Below are 20,576 nucleotides of genomic sequence, written 5' to 3'. Positions count from 1 at the left end.
TACAAAAATATCAAATAATTTTAATTTTAAATTTTTTGTAAATAATCTCTAATAACTTTATTGAACAATATTATTATTATTATTATTATTATTATTATTATTATTATTATTATTGATGAGTGACAATATACTTACTTTTTTATGTTTATTTATACAAAAACTCTTTTTATATTATAAATACATACATAAAAATTTAATGAATAAATTTATCATTATTTTTGTCTAAAAACATGCAAAACAATTATGGTACAATATTATTATGTAATTAGTACATCTTTTTTGTTGGATTTAGAATTATGTATATAATGAGAATGGTTTAATAATTTTTTTTTAAAATATACCATATTAAAAATCAAATAAGGTTAACTTAACTTTAAAAGTTAATTTAATTTAGTGAATCACGCTGAAAAATAGATAGAAAGTGTTATGTCAGACAAAAAAAAAGTATTAGGATTGATCTGTATATTAATTTTATTTAGAAACTAAAGTGTCTATTTTTAAAATCTTTAAGAATTGATTTGAGTCATTACTTTTTCGAAAAATAAAATAAAAACTGATTTATCTATTAAAATAAAATCTTAAAAATATTTTTGTGTATTAATTTTTTGTAAAGACTAAAATATTTACTTTTTAAATTTTTAGAGAATAATTTAAATAATTACTGTATATATTATGTTAAAATTTCTTCCTCAGAAGGACTCCTTTCATTGATCCAAGATAAGGGATTCTCTAAACCCTTTACTCCGACGGTACAATGATCCTCACGTGTCAGAACTCAGAAGAGCTCCTCTAAGTGGCATTGGAGTTGCTCTAAATATTCGCTTCCTAATTGTTTATGCTGCTGAATCTTTTCTTAAGATAGCAAAGTAATATTAATAATCAAAAATATTATTTGACATCAAACTCAAAAACTTAAGATGTGAAGTTAATGTGTCTCTCATTTTATAAATTTCTCACTCTTTTTTGTTTTTTTAATGTGCAATTAAGTTCATGCACTCTTTACACTTGTAATATTAACATATATATGATTTAATTTATTTTAAATATATATTTATATTCTAATATATATTTTATACTGGTGGTCGGGCCGATTTTGGTATACGTGTCGCATTACAAATTAATAATTGCTTCAATTATAAACACTAAACTTTTATATTCTTATCTTCGTCCCTGCAACCAAACAAATTTTATATTTTTCTTTTGAGGACATGCAACATTGTCTACGCAACTTTATTTGTAAACCTTAAGGGGCGTTTTCAATCTCTTGAATATGGGAATATGCGATATATAAATACCAAAGTATCATTGACTTTGTTTTTCTCCCCTTCATTTAATTTCCTCATCTTATGTCCATGATCTTTAATATTGAATCCTCATAAAGCCTCTTAAACATGGAGGAAACAAGCACAATAGAAAAGTCGCATTCAGGTTATGATAGGATGAGTGAAGTGAAGGCATTTGATGATACAAAACTTGGTGTCCAAGGCCTAATAGAAAATCGGGTTACAAAAGTTCCACCTATATTCCATTGCAATGAACATGAGTCAAATAGTAGCAGTAAACCAAAATCAAAGTTCAGCATCCCCATAATAGATATCAATAGTGGTATTATTGGCGATGATGTTGTGGAGAAGGTTAAGGATGCTTGTGAGAATTGGGGGTTCTTTCAGATCATAAACCATGGCATCCCAGTTCATGTGTTGGATGACATGATTAATGGAACTCGCATGTTCCATGAGCAAGATCCTGAGGTCAGAAAACGCTACTACACACGGGATCTTTCCAAGAAGGTTCTTTATGTTTCCAATTTTAGTCTGTTTCAGGAACCTTATGTTAATTGGAGGGACTCACTTGGAATTTCCATGGCACCTAATCCTCCTAAAGATGAAGAATTACCTCAAGTTTGCAGGTTTGCGTGATGATGATATATAATAGTTTTACTAACCTAGTTTTAGTTAGTCGATCAAAAACTCGATTTGACTATTCAAATCTTTAGATATTATAATTTCATGTTTTATTTGTTTAATTATTCTTTTGGTTTTATGTAAATATCTCAATTCTTACTGCTTTCATTTTAGTACTATGTTCTTGGTTAGTTTCTATGAAATAATTAATATCAGCAATACAATTTTTGTGTGGGAATACAGAAACTGTTAATCTTAGTCGTCATGTACTTGCATAATTGCATTAGGGATCTACCTGTTCTGCTCATTTATTGCTCAAGATCTTCATTAGATTTAGATACAGCACTATATTGTTAACTAATATGATAGTGTGAAGTCATTGTGGCATGGCTACGGGTTGAATTCTTTTCTTGTGCTTAATTCGTACAATAGTTAATTATTGATTTATATAATAATACTGAATTGGTAAAGTAATAGGTAAATTTGTGCTTTTTCTGAAGGTCTCAAATTGGAAAATAAATTTTTATTGTAAGACGAAAATAAAATACTATAATATTAATTTACTTTTGTATTACTATTAATATGGTGAAATCTAATGACGACTTCTTAATTTAATCAATATATATATATATATATATATATATATATATATATATATATATATATATATATATATTTAATGAACTGGCTTTGTCTATTGTAGAAAAAAAACCAATATATTTAAGTTGTTTTGTTTTAGTTCCATCATCATAAATTTACTCTTTTCTTTTTACTTTCCAAATTTTTCTAAAGGCAAAAGACTACTTTGAAATTGTCCATCTTCCATGATGCTCAACATAGGGTTATAAATGCAGGGACATTGTGATTGAATACTCAAAGAAAGTAAAGACACTTGCTTCTATTTTGTTAGAGTTAGTATCAGAAGCACTTGGACTTAACCGGAATCACCTTCAAGAAATGGGGTATGGTGATGGTTTCGTTGTTCTGTGTCACTATTACCCTGTATGCCCTCAGCCAGAGTTAACGATGGGAAATAGCAAGCACACTGACAATGACTTAATCACAATATTATTGCAAGACCAAATTGGCGGCCTCCAAATTCTTCATCAAAATCAATGGATTGATGTGCCTCCCATCCATGGTGCACTTGTTGTCAACATTGGGGATCTTCTTCAGGTACTTTCATAATAATTTCATAGAACCTACATTTTCATGCAACTTTAACTTGGAGGGTTAGCCATTAATTATGATCACTACTAGACATATGCCAATTTTGGCTTAAGACCTATACATCCGATAGTAGCTAAATTCTGCTTGCTATAAACATTGGCTGCCAAGTTTCAATCTAACCATGCTCAATTTTAATTGATGGCCTAGCCAAATGTTAAGGATCAATTTTTATTGGTCTCTATGTTGAAAACTGATATTTCAAATGGTAATTTAATTTGCAAAAAAATGGAAAGTTTAAAGTAGAAAAAAAGAAAGAATAAAAAGAAGGAGGAGAACGAATTAAAGTACAAACAATGTCAAATTAATGTTTTGTTGTGGGCAAAGTCCGCCTTGTCATAGGATGAGTTCTCACAGTGGGAGGTAAGGATGGCAATGGAGATTCATAAGCATGGGTATGGAAGGGTATAGATGAACAAGTAACTAATGTCTAGTAATAACAGCTCCACCTTATTCGTTACAGGGTATATGCGGGGATTTTGGAAGATATAGATGGAATTGAAGCTAAATTCATTCCGTGGGAATGGAGATGAGGATAAAGATTCTCTATAAAAAATTTTAAAGTGAAGGATCCTTGTCCCGAATAATTCTCGTTAATACCCAATGAAACTATATTTTCCTGCAAAGAACGAGAATGGGGTGAACATGAGAAAATAGAGTTGAGAATGAAAATGAGGAGAATTTTCAGAATGTAAGATAAAGAGGAGGGATTGTTTTCCGTTCCCACTAGTCGGAGGGGACGATAATTAATTAATTGGGTAATATTAGGTAGACAAAAAAAAAAATAGCCAGAATTTGTCTTATTTAGCATTAATTAATTGTCGCAACAATTAATGAATGCTAAATAAGGCAAATTATGATTATTTTTGGTTGATTTTCTTTGGTTACCAAACATTTCCGTAATTTTAAATAATTATATTGCCTTTTTTATGTATAACGTTTTTTAGCAACATTGTTTTGATTTTATGCCTATTTTAATAGTCATTGTATTTTTTTAATATCTTACGGGTTTTTAATTAAGTAGAATAATTTTGTTAAAATTATTTTTTAATTATGCAACTTTAATAATTTATTAATATTTATACTAAAATCTTGAAAGAAAAAAAATTGCCTACGTAAATAGTAGTTTTTAATTATTCATGGATAACTTATTATGGAATAAGCTAAAGACTTGAATAATATGATGTGAATTTCATTCTCTAATATAATCTCTTCTAAAGTTTAACTAGAACAACTGAAAGCTATAAAAGAAGGCAAAAAGATAATTATATTGACATAGCAGAAATTGGTTAGCTATGATTACTCCAATGGGTTTTCGGCCTGTCCACAACTCCAGGAAAAATCAAAAACATAAAATACTTCTTGCTAGTTGCTAAATAAGCAGAAACAAGTAAAATGACCCTATACTATTTTCAGTTTTATTTTATTTTATTTTATTGTGCAGCTTCTTTCTAATGACAAGTTCATTAGTGTTCAACACAGAGTCATAGCAAAGAACATAGGACCAAGAATATCAGTTGCAACCTTATTTAGGACAGATGATGAAGCAGGAAATAAGACATCAAAAGTGTTTGGTCCAATAAAAGAACTGTTCTCTGAGGAAAATCCACCTATTTATAGAGACACAACTTTGGCAGAGTACACAGCACATTTTTATGCAAAGGGCATTGGAACTTCAACACTCTCACACTTCAAGTTGTGATTATTATGAACAACAAACAATTGAATCATCTTGTGTTCTACTGAACCAACCAAAACATAATTAAACTATGAGAAAATTTTACTCCCCTCCCCAACGAGATGTTAAAATGACACCCTCATTCCCTCTATTTTATAAATGTACATTCTCCTCCCTTCTAACTTTTAAAAAATTCCCTCTTTAATCCATTTTAAATTTTGTGTTAACTAATATTAACTTTATCTGTTTTTTTAAGAAAAATAATTTATTTTTTAAAAAAATACTCATTAGCAAAAATTTTATTTTTTATCATTAAATTTTGCTTACTAAAATATCTTTTAATAAATTATTTTTTTATTAATTAAATTGTATTTTTACCAAAATACTTTTAAAAAAATTAATAATTAAATTATCTTTTTCTAAGATACCTACACTTCAATAATTTTTTAATTATTAAATTATGATTTTACCAAAATTTTTGTTAACAATTATTTTTATATTTTATTATTAATTTTTTGATATAAATATATATTATTTTAACATTAAATAAAAAAATTTTACCACTGCTAATATGTATAACAATTAATATATATTGATATTGAAAAATAATCTTACTAAAATTTTTTATTTAATGTTAAAATAATATATATATAGATATCAAAAAATTAATAGTAAAATATAAAAAAAACAAAAATTTTGATAAAATTATAATTTAATAATTAAAAATTTATTGAAGGGTATTTTAGAAAAAAATAAGATAATTATTAATTTTTTTTAAAAATACAATTTAATCAATAAAAGAATAATTTATTAAAAGATATTTTGATAAGCAAAATTTAATGATAAAAAATAAAATTTTATTAATGTGTATTTTTTAAAAAATAATTTATTTTTTTTAAAAAATAGATAAAGTTAACATTAGTTAATACAAAAAGTTTAAAATAAATTAAAGAAGAAGTTTTTTAAAAATTAGAAGACAAGAAAATATACATTTATAAAATAAAAAAAATCATTTTAACATCTCACAGGATGAGAAGGATGAGAAGGGAGTGAAATTTCCTCTTAAACTATATATGTTCTTTAAATTCAATGAATAGGGAGCGAATTGTCTGCTTCTATCTCTTATACCAATAGAAAGTGTGCTGTTGCGTAAATCAAACAGATACACAACATTGTTATTCTATAATAATTAATCTTTAAAAATTATATAATCTCCTCTACGAAATTATATATTTTGAAACACTTGGGAAGAACCTAGCGCTAAAATTATATATGTCTTTTAGTGTGTTCGTACAACATTTTCAAGAGGAAAAAAAGGCAATTCCCACATTAGTTTATAACATTTTCTGTATTAGAACAATTTGACTCTAAAAAAATTGACAAATTGATTTTAATATTTAAAAATATTAGATAAAGTAATCCGATAAAATGAAAAATTATTACTTGACATTTTTTTAAAAATTTTATTTAAAAGAAAATAGTATCATTTATAAATTAAATTATCTAAAATTTTAAAAGATAACCGATTAATTTGTATATTTATTTTTTAGTAAATAGTTTATTTAATATTCTAAAATACTAAGGAATAATTTGTCAATTTTTTTAAACACTATCTTTTTTGATAAAAAAAATAGATAAAGACCAATTAAGGATTTCACCGGAAAAAACAATATAAAATTTTGTACCGGTAATATCCAACATTTTAATCACCCGAAAACGAAATAGTTAGCCTTTTTTAAATAAAAAAAATCTTTTATTTATCTAACTAGATACGGATATGAAATATATTGTTTTGTGCATTTAGTTGTCTACAATCAAGGAAACAAAAATGGAAGGTATATTTTACATTTGGTGTCTATGAAAATCAATATTCTAAAAATTGGATCGGATCGATCAATTTGACTGGGATAACTAAGAACTAATCTTTTAGGCCAGTTTAATTGATGTCCAAAAACAGTCATACAAAAAATCGGTTAAAAAATTAGGCAAACCGATAAATTGACAGAATCGGTTCGACTTTTTGAACTTTCAATTCGCTACTCCTTCTTAAAATGACACCGTTTAGATCCCCTGCAAAAAAAAAAAAAAAAAAAAAACCTTTAACCCAGAACACTCCTTTACCTTTCATTCTCTCATAAATGCCCAAGGTCCCAAACTGACCAACCCTAATTTTATTAGAGCAAATCAGCAAAGCAAAGTAGCCATCATCAACTCCCACCACTATCGAAGCCAACAGTGTCAACCAGTGGTTGATATCCTCGTCTATTAAAGGTCTGCTCTCCTCCTCGCGTTGCCAGAAGGTCGGTTCGAAACTGCTGTTGGCGTCGTCATCTCTATCCTCGTCGTCAAGCCCAGGCCTGTCTTTGTCGTCGTTGGCCACCCTGAACTCATCATCTCTATCCTCATTGTTGAGCCCGAGGGTGCTGACGTTGCCGCCGAACGTCTCTGCTGCTCGAGAGTGCGAACGTCTACTCAGCCATGTTCTCCTCGCCGTTGCGAACGTGTCTACTTGGTTGTCTTCTCTTCGCCATCACCTCCGTTCCACCGCTCGGCCATCACTTCCACGCAAATAACTCTGCTGCTCGCCCATCTTCTCTTCTTCTATAAGCACTCTACTACTTCTTCAATTGTGTTTTTTTATTTCTTGTTAATTTTTATGATTGTTGTTGTATATATTCTGACTTCTGAGTTAATTTTATGGATATTGTATTTTGAGTTAATTTTATGGATATTGGATTCAAACTGTGATTCTCTTTTGTGCTCATTTTCCAAGTTTTTGTTATTTCAAGTTCGTTAATTGGATTCCCTAACCTCTTTTGAGTTTTGAATATTTTGATTGCTTAGCAATTTGGCCTTGTTTGTTTATTTAACTTTTCCAGTGATTTCTTGTAAATTGTAAGATTGATTTTTTTTCTATGTTATTGGTTCTAGTTCCTGATTTTTCTGATTTTGAGTTGATAGTGCTATAGTGCAGTGCTTCACTGCATTGTTTATGCTGTTGTTATTTTATATATATATATATATATATATATATATATATATATATATATATATATATAATTTTTATGAAACTGGAATAATTGTTAGTAGTGGAACATTAACTCTTTGTCATTTATGTGTAATTTGATTTTCGTTAGTTATAAATGTTGATATTTGAAGTTGTTTGTGAATTTTTAATGGATAATTTACTAAGTAAAATTGTAAAATTTTAAATTTTATCAGCTTAAAATTTATTGAATTTAAATATTTAAAAATGTATATTAAATTTTTAATCATTTATCTTTTATTTAGTTAAAACAATTGAATTCCAGTTGAACCTATGAACTATTGAACTATTGAACCAGTTATTCTATTAGTTTATTGACCAGTTCGGTTCTCGCAAACTTGATGAAAATAGACAAAGTTATCACTCATTTCATGCTCCATGCTAGCAAAAATGAGGAAGAAAGGTGTCTCCCATTTTCGAGCTCCATGCTAGCTAAAATGGACATAAGATTTTAAATCGATATTTGGATTTGATGCCTGTGAATATGGAGCCGAAAGTGATGTAACATTTTTTTGTTCAGTGCCTGTGAAAATGGAAGTAATAGCATTTAAAAAACTTGCCTACAAATACTGTAGCATTATAAAAATCTATCACATCTAACTTTCACATTTCTCACCTTTCTATCTTAAATTTCTCACAGAATGACTATTGAATATATAATTGTTGGTTTATTCGAATGTAAAATTTAGACCTAACAATGACGTTGTATCCTTTGAATGTAATGATGTAACGACCCAATTTTAAACACGTCATGATCATACTAAAAATCAAGTGTTACTAACTTGCTTCCTAAATAACTATTACTTAATATTAAGCCTGTAACTGAATTAGCGCATAAAGCGATGTACTTTTTTTTTTCAAAAATAACAAAAAGTGCATATCGCTGAATTGAGCCTATACCAACAACAATATGTATGTAAGCAAATGCATAACAAGTAGAATAAATATAATAATATACATTATATATAGAAAAGTCATTCAAAAGAAAAACCATTTAGTATACCGTCTCATACAGCTTAGGTTTACTTATATATATACATGTATGACACTCTGGGCCCTGGTCCATTTAGGAAACCCCTAAACTAGTACCCGAACTAGCCTAGCAGAGCTATACAATCTTTAATCTCTCGACGAATCTAACCAAAAGTGAGAGACTAAACATAAAAGTCTATGCTAAGATGGAGATGCCGTCCAAAACATGCTGCTCATCATAACTGTCTGTGGTCAATCATCACTATCAGAAGATGAGATCTATATCATCTCCATATCCTCCTCTGGGTCCTCATCATCATAGTCAGAAATCTCTATAATCTACGGAACCTCTCTGATATTGCTGTCACTACTAATATCCAAGCATGCAGGGTGGATCGAAAACATGGGTCTGCTTGTGTCCATCGAGAATGAAAGTCCGAGCACAGATATCTGATCTAATGCCTCCTCAGAAGATCTAGACTGCTCTATGGTCTGTGCACAAGACGAAGGTGATAAAATTAGCTCTAAAGAAAGATCCCACCACCCATGAATATGCTCGAGTATATGTTCAGGTATATGCTCAGGTACATGCTGCTCAATGGGGGCAGGCGGAGGAACGACATGGTCGTCGGGAGGTAGAGGATGATAGTGTGCAGGAACGTCAGGAAAGAGATGATGTGGGGCGTCCGGATAAAGCCACGATAAAGGAAACTCATAGGGGGCGTCAGAATCAAAAAGAGGAGTGCGAATCAGGTGCTAAAATGGATGGTCACGTAACACATACATGCATACTCGAGGCTCTGCGGCTACTATGCAGAAACGATGATGTACTGGGTCTTCATATTTGTATGGGTGGTCATGTTCGAAGAAGATCACTCCCGTCTCCATCTGAAGTGAAAGGTAAGGGGTAAGAACTGAGTAGTCCTTAGTAGGGTCAGGGTAGTTAGTTAAGTTCTTGTTATTACTATACCAGTCAACAACAACAACCAAAACATGTAATAAGCATAATAACTAAAGAACATAGAAAATCAAGCACAACACATATACAATCACAGACAACAAAGTTCACAGAAAAATATGTGAAAACAATTATGATGCATGCCTATTCCTAGTGCAAGTAATGAGCTGATTTGTGGGTTACATACCTGCTTCCGATAATATCCAGTAATCACATCCGAATACGGCTTTCCAGTTGGCATACCCATGTACACACCCCGTGTCAATACAGGGTGGCTTTCTCTTGCCGACGTATGCCTGACATACTTCTATAAACACCCCCTGTCACCATGGGCTGTGGCCTCAGTTCGAAACAAAACCTTTGTAAACACTCCTTGTTGTCATAGGCTACGGCCCTAGGCCGAAGGTTTCTTGGAAAGCAAATCTTGATGGTTGCACCACCATCTATTTGACTGCCCTTCTGTGGCAGATTCTCACATAATCTTTTTTATTATTTAACATCAATTAATCTTTTTGGATACACATTGATGATTGGAATTTTGACGGTTTAGAATTTCACAAATGAAATCTCGTTGCAATATAGTTTCTAAACCAACACTAATCCTTTCATACAAAAATTTGTTTATCACTAGTACAAACCCCTAAAATCTATAAACCGAAGTATTGAACCTCGGGTCGTTCTCCCTAGGAATTACAATAAAGTGTCTTGTTATTGGTTATGAGGTATATTTTGGGGTTTTTTTAATAGGAGACATGAAAGATAAATGACAATGAAAATAAACTAACAACTAGAAAGGTCTTGGCAAGGTTTGGTGGTCAAGGATCTCTATCCTAATCACTAACCACAACATGAGAATTGGCAAGAATCAACCCCATTAAGTCATCCTCTAACGAATAAAGGAAAGTCAAATGAGCTATGTTAACCCAAGTCCATAAGTCCTTCTCCACCAAATCAATTAGTGAAATCTAGCGTTAATGGCTCCCAATCGTCAATCATTTGGACATTAGTAACTCAAGAGTTCCTAAGTTACCTTCCCAAGCCAAGAGCATAAAATTCTACTCTAAAATCTAACCAAGAATTTTATCAAACACTTGGAAGGCAAAAAAAGAAAACATAGTAAAATTGCAAGGAAAGTAAATCTACACTACTCAATTGCAAGGAATTAAACAACAACAAATCAAATGAACAATAAAGGAACATGAATCATAAATTGCATTAAAGGAAAATAGAAGAACAAAGTGCATCAACATAAAAGTAGAGAATTACAAGAATTAAATGCTAAACTAGAGAGAGGAGATGTAGAAGAAGAAGAAATTACAAAAGAAAAGTAAATCAAAGCATGAATTAAACCTAGATCTAAAAATTCCTAATCTAGATCTAACCTACTCCTAATTCTAATCCTAGAGAGAAGTGAGAGCTTCTCTCTCTAAAACTAACTCTAAACTAATCCTAATGTGTGTATGAGTGAAAATGAGTGAGTCCCCCTTTTCCCCTTCAATCTTTGGTCCTTATATGCATTTTAGGCGCCAAAGTTGGTTTAAATTGGGCTCCACAGCTCTCAGAAATCGCTGGGCACGTTTTCCATTTAAAAAATCACGTGTGCCCATCGGCGCGTACGCGTACAGTGTGCGTGCGCGCCCCTTGAGGTTTTCGCAATCCACGCGTGCGCGTACAGTGCGCGTGCGCGTGGATGCACATTTCCAATTCTTTGGTTTTTTCATGATTTCTCCACTTTTTATGCTTTCATCTTCACTCCTTTGATCCATTCCTAGCCTTTTCAACCTGAAATCACTTAACAAACAAATCAAGGCATCTAGTGGAATCAAAGGTGAATCAAATTTAGCTAATTAAGGATTTAGAAAGCATGTTTTCACACTTAAGTACAAATTGGGAAACAATCATGAAACCATGCTATTTCATTGAATAAATGTGGGTAAGAGGTGATAAAATCCCCTAAATGAAGCACAAGATAAACCCTACAAATGGGGTTTATCAACCTCCCCACACTTAAACCAAGCATGTCCTCATGCTTAAACCAAGAAGGAACAAAGGTCTGGCATTTATTCAATGAAATTAAACTAAATTCAATCTACCTATATGCAACTATCTACATGAATGCAATTGCTTTGTCAAAATAAATCAATCCTCAAGAAGCACATATGCACAAGGGCCTAGGACTAGCAAGTCTAATCCACAATTGAATTGAGTTATTAAATATTTTTACAAACTTGCATGAAAAGATGATCATTGGTGAAAACATATAATTGAGCATCAAATCCTCACCGGATGTGTTTGCACTCTATTCGCTCAAGTGTTTAGGGTTGATTCTCTCAATTCTCTCATAATCATGCTTTCTAAGATTTGTTTTTCTTCTAACAATCAACATTTATTCCATGTATGCATACAAGTATCATGAGGTCTTTTCATTGGTTATAATGGGGCTAGGTCAAGGTAGGATGCATATATGGTTAACTGAGCTTGAAATTTGAATCTTTGATAAGCTTAGACTTTCCACCTAGCTTATGACATCCTCTACAATTCAAAACTAACCTAACTACCCATTTTTCTCACTTTTTCACATATTCATGTATTTCTTTTCATTTCACAACACTTACGCATTGATCTTTATTGAGCTTCACTTTGGGGCATTTTGTCCCCTTTTTATTTCTTTCTTTTCTTCTTTTTCTTTCTTTTTCTATTTTTTTCCTTTTCGTTATTATTTTGCTTTTTTTTTCTTTTCTTTTTCTTTTTGTTTCTTTTCCTTTTTTCTTTCTTTCAAACTATATACAAGAGCATCAATGCATAGGTCTATATATTTAATCAATACATGAGCATGTACCCAATTTCCAATATTTACAATAAAACTACCATTTTATTCACCCAATGTCCCAAGTTTCTCACACTTGAATGATACATACACACACTAGCCTAAGCCAATCAAAGATATAAATTAAGGACATTTATTATTTTTTGCTTTAAGGCTTGTAATGTGCTAAAATTGAGAATAAGTGGGTTAATCGTAGGCTCAAATTGGCTAACAATGGAAGATAAAAGGTAAGGCTATTTGGGTAAGTGAGTTAAATGAAATGATGGCCTCAATCATATAAATGCATGAATACACAAAATAATGGAGATAAAGAATCAAACAAATCATAGATTACAATCATAGAAAGAGAATAATGCATGCAAGAAGGAAAATAAGTGGTTATAAATTATATCCACACCATTAGGCTCAAATCTCACAAGCTTGTGTTCTTAGCTCAAAACCATGTTCCACAATATATATAATTCAAGCAAGTTCTATGAAAAGTTTTTACTCAAATCAATTGGTGCCCTATAGATAGAAATCCTTGAAGAATTTAATTATTTTGACTAAGCTTATTGTGTATATATATGCAAAATTTAAGAAAATGCAACAAAAATCCTAAAAACCTAAAATGAAATGCAAAAGTGTTGGAATTAGAAATTTGTCACCCAAAATCGCCGATCGGTCGGACGACCTCCCCACACTTAAAAGTTTGCACCGTCTTTGGTGCACTCAAAGATGAGCAAGGGGGTATGGTGACTTTCCGAATTGCTACCTTCAGCTGATAGATCAACCGGTGCTGCGTGTTCTTTCTTCCGCTTTCATTTTTGCTTGCGGTATATCATTCATGAAAAACAAAAGTATAACACCATAAGATGAGAGAACACAAAAATAAGGAAGCATACAATGTTGGGAATAAGGTACTAATCACTAGAATTGAGTGAGTGAATTAGTGTGACATTAATGACAAATAAGTGTGTAATTCTAAATTGCATGGTTTAGAACACACATTAGCATAAAAAGCGATGTCACAAAAGAAGCATGCACTTTACTGATTCTAGTGTGCTTGAGATGCTTTAAGTAAGCTTGTAAGGTAAAACAAGCATTAGGGAAGCATGAAAGCATTCAAGCCACAACATATGGACGCATATGGTCAATAAGCACAATGCAATAAGATAAATGCACAACATCCATCAAGAAATTGCCTAATCGAGGAAAAGGATGGAAATTACATGTTGGCCAAATCATGAAATTCAAGAAGGGTTACAAGCTCGAAGGCGATTCTCATCACTTGGTATTCTTAGAAGGTGAATGATGAGCGGATAATTTATACGCTTTTTGACATTATTTTTAGTATATTTTTAGTAGGATCTAGTTACTTTTAGGGATGTTTTCATTAGTTTTTATGTTAAATTCACATTTCTGAACTTTACTATGAGTTTGTGTGTTTTTCTATGATTTCAGGTATTTTCTGGCTGAAATTGAGGGACTTGAGCAAAAATCAGATTCAAAGGTTGAAGAAGGACTGCTGATGCTGTTGGATTCTGACCTCCTTGCACTCAAAGTGGATTTTCTGGAGCTACAGAACTTGAAATGACGCGTTTCCAATTGCGTTGGAAAGTAGACATCCAGGGCTTTCCCGCAATATATAATAGTTCATACTTTGCTCAAGTTTAGATGACGCAAACTGGCATTCAACGCCAGCTCTCTGCCCAATTCTGGCGTCCAGCGCCAGAAACAAGTTGCAAAGTGGAGTTCAACGCCCAAACTGGCACAAAAGCTGGCGTTCAACTCCAAGAAGGACCTATCCACGTGTAAACTTTAAGCTCAGCCCAAGCACACACCAAGTGGGCCCCAGAAGTGGATTTATACATCAATTACTCACTTCTGTAAACCCTAGTAGCTAGTTTATTATAAATAGGACTTTTTACTATTGTATTAGACATCTTTGAAGATCTTTGAACATCTTTGAAGATCTTTGAACATCTTTGGATGCCTGGTTCTTAGATCAGAGGGGCTGGCCATTCGGCCATGCCTGGACCTTTCACTTATGTATTTTCAACGGTAGAGTTTCTACACTCCATAGATTAAGGTGTGGAGCTCTGCTGTTTCTCAAAGATTAATGCAAAGTACTACTGTTTTCTATTCAATTCGAATTATTCCGCTTCTAAGATATTCATTCGCACTTCAACCTGAATGTGATAAACGTGACAATCATCATCATTCCCTATGAACGCGTGCCTGACAACCACTTCTGTTCTACATTAGATTGAATGAGTATCTCTTAGATCTCTTAATCAGAATCTTCGTGGCATAAGCTAGATTGATGGCGGCATTCATGAGGGTCCGGAAAGTCTAAACCTTGTCTGTAGTATTTCGAGTAGGACTCTGGGATTGAATGATTGTGACGAACTCCAAACTCGCGAGTGCTGGGCATAGTGACAGACGCAAAAGGATAGTAAATCTTATTCTAGTATGATCGAGAACCTCCAAGATGATTAGCCATGCAGTGACAGCGCATCGGACCATTTTCACAGAGAGGAATAGGATGCAACCAACGACAAGGGTGATGCCTCCAGACGATTAGCCGTGCTGTGACAGAGCATTTGGATCATTTTTCCGAGAGAGATCGAAAGTAGCCATTGGCACCGGTGACATCCTTACATAAAGCCAGCCATAGAAAAGAGTAAGATTGATTGGATGAAGACAGCAGGAAAGCAGAGGTTCAGAGGAACGAATGCATCTCCATGCGCTTATCTGAAATTCTCACCAATGAGTTACATAAGTATTTCTATCCTTATTTTATTAATTAATTTCGAAAACCCTATTACTATTTTATATCCGCCTGACTGAGATTTACAAGGTGACCATAGCTTGCTTCATACCAACAATCTCCGTGGGATTCGACCCTTACTCACGTAAGGTATTACTTGGACGACCCAGTGCACTTGCTGGTTAGTTGTGCGAAGTTGTGAACCATGGTATTGGCATCGCGTTTTTGGTGCCATTGCCAGGGAAAGAAAGAGCAATGAATTTTACATAATCAAAGTGTAATCACAATTTCTGCGCACCAAGTTTTTGGCGCTGTTGCCGGGGATTGTTCAAGTTTGGACAACTGACGGTTCATCTTGTTGCTCAGATTAGGTAATTTTCTTTTTATTTTATTTTCAAAAAATTTTTTAAAAATCTTTCAAAAACTTCTCCTTTGTTTTCAAAAAAAAAAAAATTTAAAATAAAAATGTTTTCAAAAATATATTTTTCTTCAGAATTTTTAAGAATGAATTCTAATGTTTCATGAAGCATGTTGAAGCCACGACTGTAGGGCATGTTAGGCGTGTCATGTCTGAATCACATACTAAAGCTTGGCTGGCTATTAAGCCATGCCTGACCCTTTGATTGGAGCTTTAGAGTATAAGATTCCTGGAATTCATATTAAAAATTTTTGGAATCCTTATTTTTCTTTTTCAAAATGATTTTCGAAAAAAAAATTAAAAGAAAATACAAAAAAAAAATTCATAAAATCATAAAAATCAAAAATATCTTTGTGTTTCTTGTTTGAGTCATGTGTCATGTTATAAGTTTGGTGTCAATTGCATGTGCATCTTGCATTTTTCGAAAATTTCATGCATTCATAGTGTTCTTCATGATCTTCAAGTTGTTCTTGGTAAGTCTCCTTATTTGATCTTTGCATTTGCATGTTTTGTGTCTTTTCTTATTTTTCATATGCATTCTTGAATTCTTAGTGTCTAAGCATTAAAGAATTCTAAGTTTGGTGTCTTGCATGTTTTCTTTGCATTAAAAATTTTTCAAAAAATATGTTCTTGATGTTCATCATGTTATTCAGTGTTCTTGGTGTTCATCCTGACATTCATAGCATTCTTGCATGCATTCATTGTTTTGATCTAAAAATTTTCATGCATTGAGTCTTTTTCATGTTTTTCTCTCTCATCATAAAAATTCAAAAAAAATCAAAAAAATATCTTTCCCTTTTTTTCTCTTAAAATTTCGAAAATTAGATTTGACTTTTTCAAAAAATTTTAAAATCTAGTTGTTTTTATGAGTCAAATCAAATTTTCAATTTAAAAATCTCATCTTTTTCAAAATCTTTTTCAAAAATCAAATCTTTTTCATTTTTCTTAGTTATTTTCGAAAATTTTAAAAATATTTTTCAAAAATCCTTTTCTTATTTTTATATTAAATTTTCGAAAATAACAATAACAATTAATGTTTTGATTCAAAAATTTCAAGTTTGTTACTTGCTTGTTAAGAAAGATTCAAACTTTGAGTTCTAGAATCATATCTTGTGATTTCTTGTGAATCAAGTCATTAATTGTGATTTTAAAAATCAAATCTTTTTCAAAAACTAATTTCAATCATATCTTTTCAAAAATATCTTCTTATCTTGTCTTTTTCAAAATATGATTTTAAAATATCTTTTCTAACTTCTTATCTTCTCATCTTTTCAAAAATTGATTTTCAAAATTTGTTTCAACTAACTAACTAACTTTTTGTTTGTTTCTTATCTTTTTCAAAAATACCTAACTAACTCTCCCTCTCTAATTTTCGAAAATATCTCCCTCTTTTTCAAAAATTTCTTTTTAATTAACTAATTATTTTATTTTTTATTTGAATTTTCGAAAAACTACTAACCTTTTTCAAAAACTATTTTCGAAAATCACTAACTCTTTTTCAAAAATTATTTTCGAAAATCCCCTCCCTCTCTCATCTTATTCTATTTATTTATTCATCTACTAACACTTCTTTTCATCTCACATCTCTGCTCCTATCATCACCTTTGTGTTTGGATTCTTCATTCTTCTTCACCCCTATTCCTTTTCTTCTTCTACTAACAATAAGGAACCTCTTTACTGTGACATAGAGGATTCCTCTTCTTTTCTTTTTCTTTTCTCTTTCTTATGAGCAGGGACAGAGAAAAAGGCATTCTTGTTGAAGCTGATCCAGAACCTGAAAGGACTCTGAAGAGAAAACTAAGAGAAGCTAAATTACAACAATCCAGAGACAACCTTATTGAAAATTTCGAACAAGTAAAGGAGCTGGCAGCCGAACCCAACAACAATAATGCAAGGAGAATGCTTGGTGACTTTACTGCACCTAATTCCAATTTATATGGAAGAAGCATCTCCATTTCTGCCATTGGAGTAAACAATTTTGAGCTGAAACCTCAGCTAGTTTCTCTGATGCAACAAAACTGCAAGTTTCATGGACTTCCAGCTGAAGATCCTTTTCAGTTCTTAACTGAATTCTTGCAGATATGTGATACTGTAAAGACTAATGGAGTAAATCCTGAAGTCTATAGGCTCATGCTTTTCCCCTTTGCTGTAAGAGACAAAGCTAGAATATGGTTGGACTCTCAACCTAAAGACAGCCTGAACTCTTGGGATAAGCTGGTCAAGGCTTTCTTAGACAAGTTCTTTCCTCCTCAAAAGCTGAGTAAGCTTAGAGTGGATGTTCAAACCTTCAGACAGAAAGAAGGTGAATCCCTCTATGAACCTTGGGAGAGATACAAAGGACTGACCAAAAAGTGTCCCTCTGACATGCTTTCAGAATGGACCATCCTAGATATATTCTATGATGGTCTGTCTGAATTAGCTAAGATGTCATTGGATACTTCTGCAGGGGGATCCATTAACCTAAAGAAAATGCCTGTAGAAGCTCAAGAACTCATTGACATGGTTGCTAATAACCAGTTCATGTACACTTCTGAGAGGAATCTTGTGAATAATGGGACGCCTATGAAGAAGGGAGTTCTTGAAATTGATACTCTGAATGCCATATTGGCTCAGAATAAAATATTGACTCAGCAAGTCAATATGATTTCTCAGAGTCTGAATGGAATGCAAGCTGCATCCAACAGTACTCAAGAGGCATCTTCTGAAGAAGATGCTTATGATCCTGAGAACCCTGCAATAGCAGAGGTAAATTACTTAGGTGAACCTTATGGAAACACCTATAATCCATCATGGATAAATCATCCAAATCTCTCATGGAAGGATCAAAGGCCTCAACAAGGCTTTAATAATGGTGGAAGAAACAGGTTTAACAATAATAAACCTTTTCCATCATCCACTCAGCAACAGACAGAGAACTCTGAACAAAATACTTCTAATTTAGCAAACTTAGTTTCTGATCTATCCAAGGCCACTGTAAGTTTCATGAATGAAACAAGGTCTTCCATTAGAAATTTGGAAGCACAAGTGGGCCAGCTGAGTAAAAGGATCACTGAAATCCCTCCTAGTACTCTCCCAAGCAATACAGAAGAGAATCCAAAAGGAGAGTGCAAGGCCATTGACATAAGCACCATGGCCGAACCTGTAAGGGAAGGAGAGGACGTGAATCCCAAGGGGGAAGACCTCCTGGGACGTCCAGTGATCAATAAGGAGTTTTCCTCTGAGGAACCAAAGGAATCTAAGACTCATCTAGAGACCATAGAGATTCCATTGAACCTCCTTATGCCATTCATGAACTATGATGAGTATTCCTCTTCTGAAGAGAATGAGGATGTCACTGAAGAGCAATCTGCCAAGTTTCTTGGTGCAATCATGAAGCTGAATGCTAAATTATTTGGTATTGAAACTTGGGAAGATGAACGTCCCTTGTTCACCAATGAACTAAGTGATCTGGATCAACTGACATTGCCTCCGAAGAGACAGGATCCTGGAAAGTTCATAATACCTTGTACCAAAGGCACCATGATCTTTAAGGCTCTGTGTGACCTTGGTTCAGGAATAAACCTCATGCCCCTTTTTGTAATAGAGAAACTGGGAATCTATGGGGTGCAAGCTGTTAAAATCTCATTAGAGATGGCAGATAATTCAAGAAAACAGGCTTATGGACAAGTAGAGGACGTGTTAGTAAAGGTTGAAGGCCTTTACATCCCTGCTGATTTCATAGTCCTGGATAATGGAAAGGAAGAGGATGAATCCATCATCCTAGGAAGACCTTTCCTAGCCACAGTAAGAGCTGTGATTGATGTGGACAGAGGAGAATTGATCCTTCAATTAAATAAGGACAACCTTGTGTTTACAACTCAAGGATCTCTCTCTGCATCCATGGAGAGGAAGCAGAAAAAGCTTCTCTCAAAGCAGAGTCAACCAAAGCCCCCACAGTCAGACTCTAAGTTTGGTGTTGGGAGGCCACAACCAAACTCTAAGTTTGGTGTTGAACTCCCATATCCAAACTCTAAGTTTGGTGTTGGGGGAGTCTCAAGAATGCTCTAAACATCTGTGAGGCTCCATGAGAGCCCACTGTCAAGCTATTGACATTAAAGAAGCGCTTGTTGGGAGGCAACCCAATTTTTATCTATCTAATTATATTTTTCTTAGTTATATGTCTTTATAGGTTCATGATCATGTGGAGTCACAAAATAAATATAAAAATTGAAAACGGAATCAAAAACAGCAGAAGAAAAATCACACCCTGGAGGAAGCACCTGCCTGGCGTTCAACGCCAGAACAAAGCATGGTTCTGGCGCTGAACGCCCAAAATGGGCAGTATCTGGGCACTGAACGCCCAAAATGGGCAGCATCTGGGTGCTGAACGCCAGAATTGCACCCTGGAGAAGAGCTGGCGCTGAACGCCCAGAACAAGCATGGTTCTGGCGTTCAACGCCAGAAATGGGCAACAAATTGGCGTTGAACGCCCAAAATGGGCACCAATCTGGCGCTGAACGCCCAGAGTTGTGTGCAAGGGCATTTTACATGCCTAATTTGGTGCAAGGTTGTAAATCCTTGAACACCTCAGGATCTGTGGACCCCACAGGATCCCCACCTACCTCCACTCACTCTCTTCTCTCTTCTCAATCATCCTCTATTCCCAATAAACACTCTTCTCCAAAATCCTTCACCTATCACCTCCATCCCTCTTCCCTATTAACCCTTCACCACTCACATCCACCCACTCTTCCCCATAAACCTACCTAATGAACTCCACCTACCTTCAAAATTCAAAATCAATTTCCCACCCAA

The 20,576-nt window shown here is 33.2% G+C and overlaps 1 protein-coding gene and 1 non-coding gene across 5 annotated transcripts; one reads left to right on the top strand and one right to left on the bottom strand.

The window, feature by feature from the left end:
- The first annotated feature begins 1,259 nt into the window (after positions 1–1,259).
- Positions 1,260–6,041, top strand: LOC112754606 (1-aminocyclopropane-1-carboxylate oxidase homolog 1). Of its 4 annotated transcripts, none has more exons than XM_025802304.3 (3): positions 1,260–1,909; positions 2,759–3,080; positions 4,614–6,041. In XM_025802304.3, the coding sequence occupies exons 1-3, from the start codon at positions 1,392–1,394 to the stop codon at positions 4,662–4,664; spliced, it is 891 nt and encodes a 296-aa protein (XP_025658089.1). In that variant the 5' UTR covers positions 1,260–1,391; the 3' UTR covers positions 4,665–6,041. The 4 variants fall into 4 exon arrangements, with proteins under 4 accessions (XP_025658089.1, XP_025658088.1, XP_025658090.1 ...); XM_025802303.3 differs by having other exon boundaries at positions 4,602–6,041; XM_025802305.3 differs by lacking the exon at positions 4,614–6,041 and adding an exon at positions 3,595–4,129.
- A 12,003-nt stretch (positions 6,042–18,044) lies between these two features.
- Positions 18,045–18,152, bottom strand: LOC112761812 (small nucleolar RNA R71). Its single transcript, XR_003182188.1, has one exon. It is a non-coding gene; the product is annotated as a small nucleolar RNA R71 (small nucleolar RNA).
- Positions 18,153–20,576: the final 2,424 nt, after the last annotated feature.

This window comes from Arachis hypogaea, chromosome 16 (genome assembly GCF_003086295.3).
Source record: "Arachis hypogaea cultivar Tifrunner chromosome 16, arahy.Tifrunner.gnm2.J5K5, whole genome shotgun sequence".
Classification (NCBI taxonomy): Eukaryota; Viridiplantae; Streptophyta; class Magnoliopsida; order Fabales; family Fabaceae; genus Arachis; species Arachis hypogaea.
Note: the sequence above shows the minus strand (reverse complement) of the source record. Positions and strands in the feature narration are given on the sequence as shown.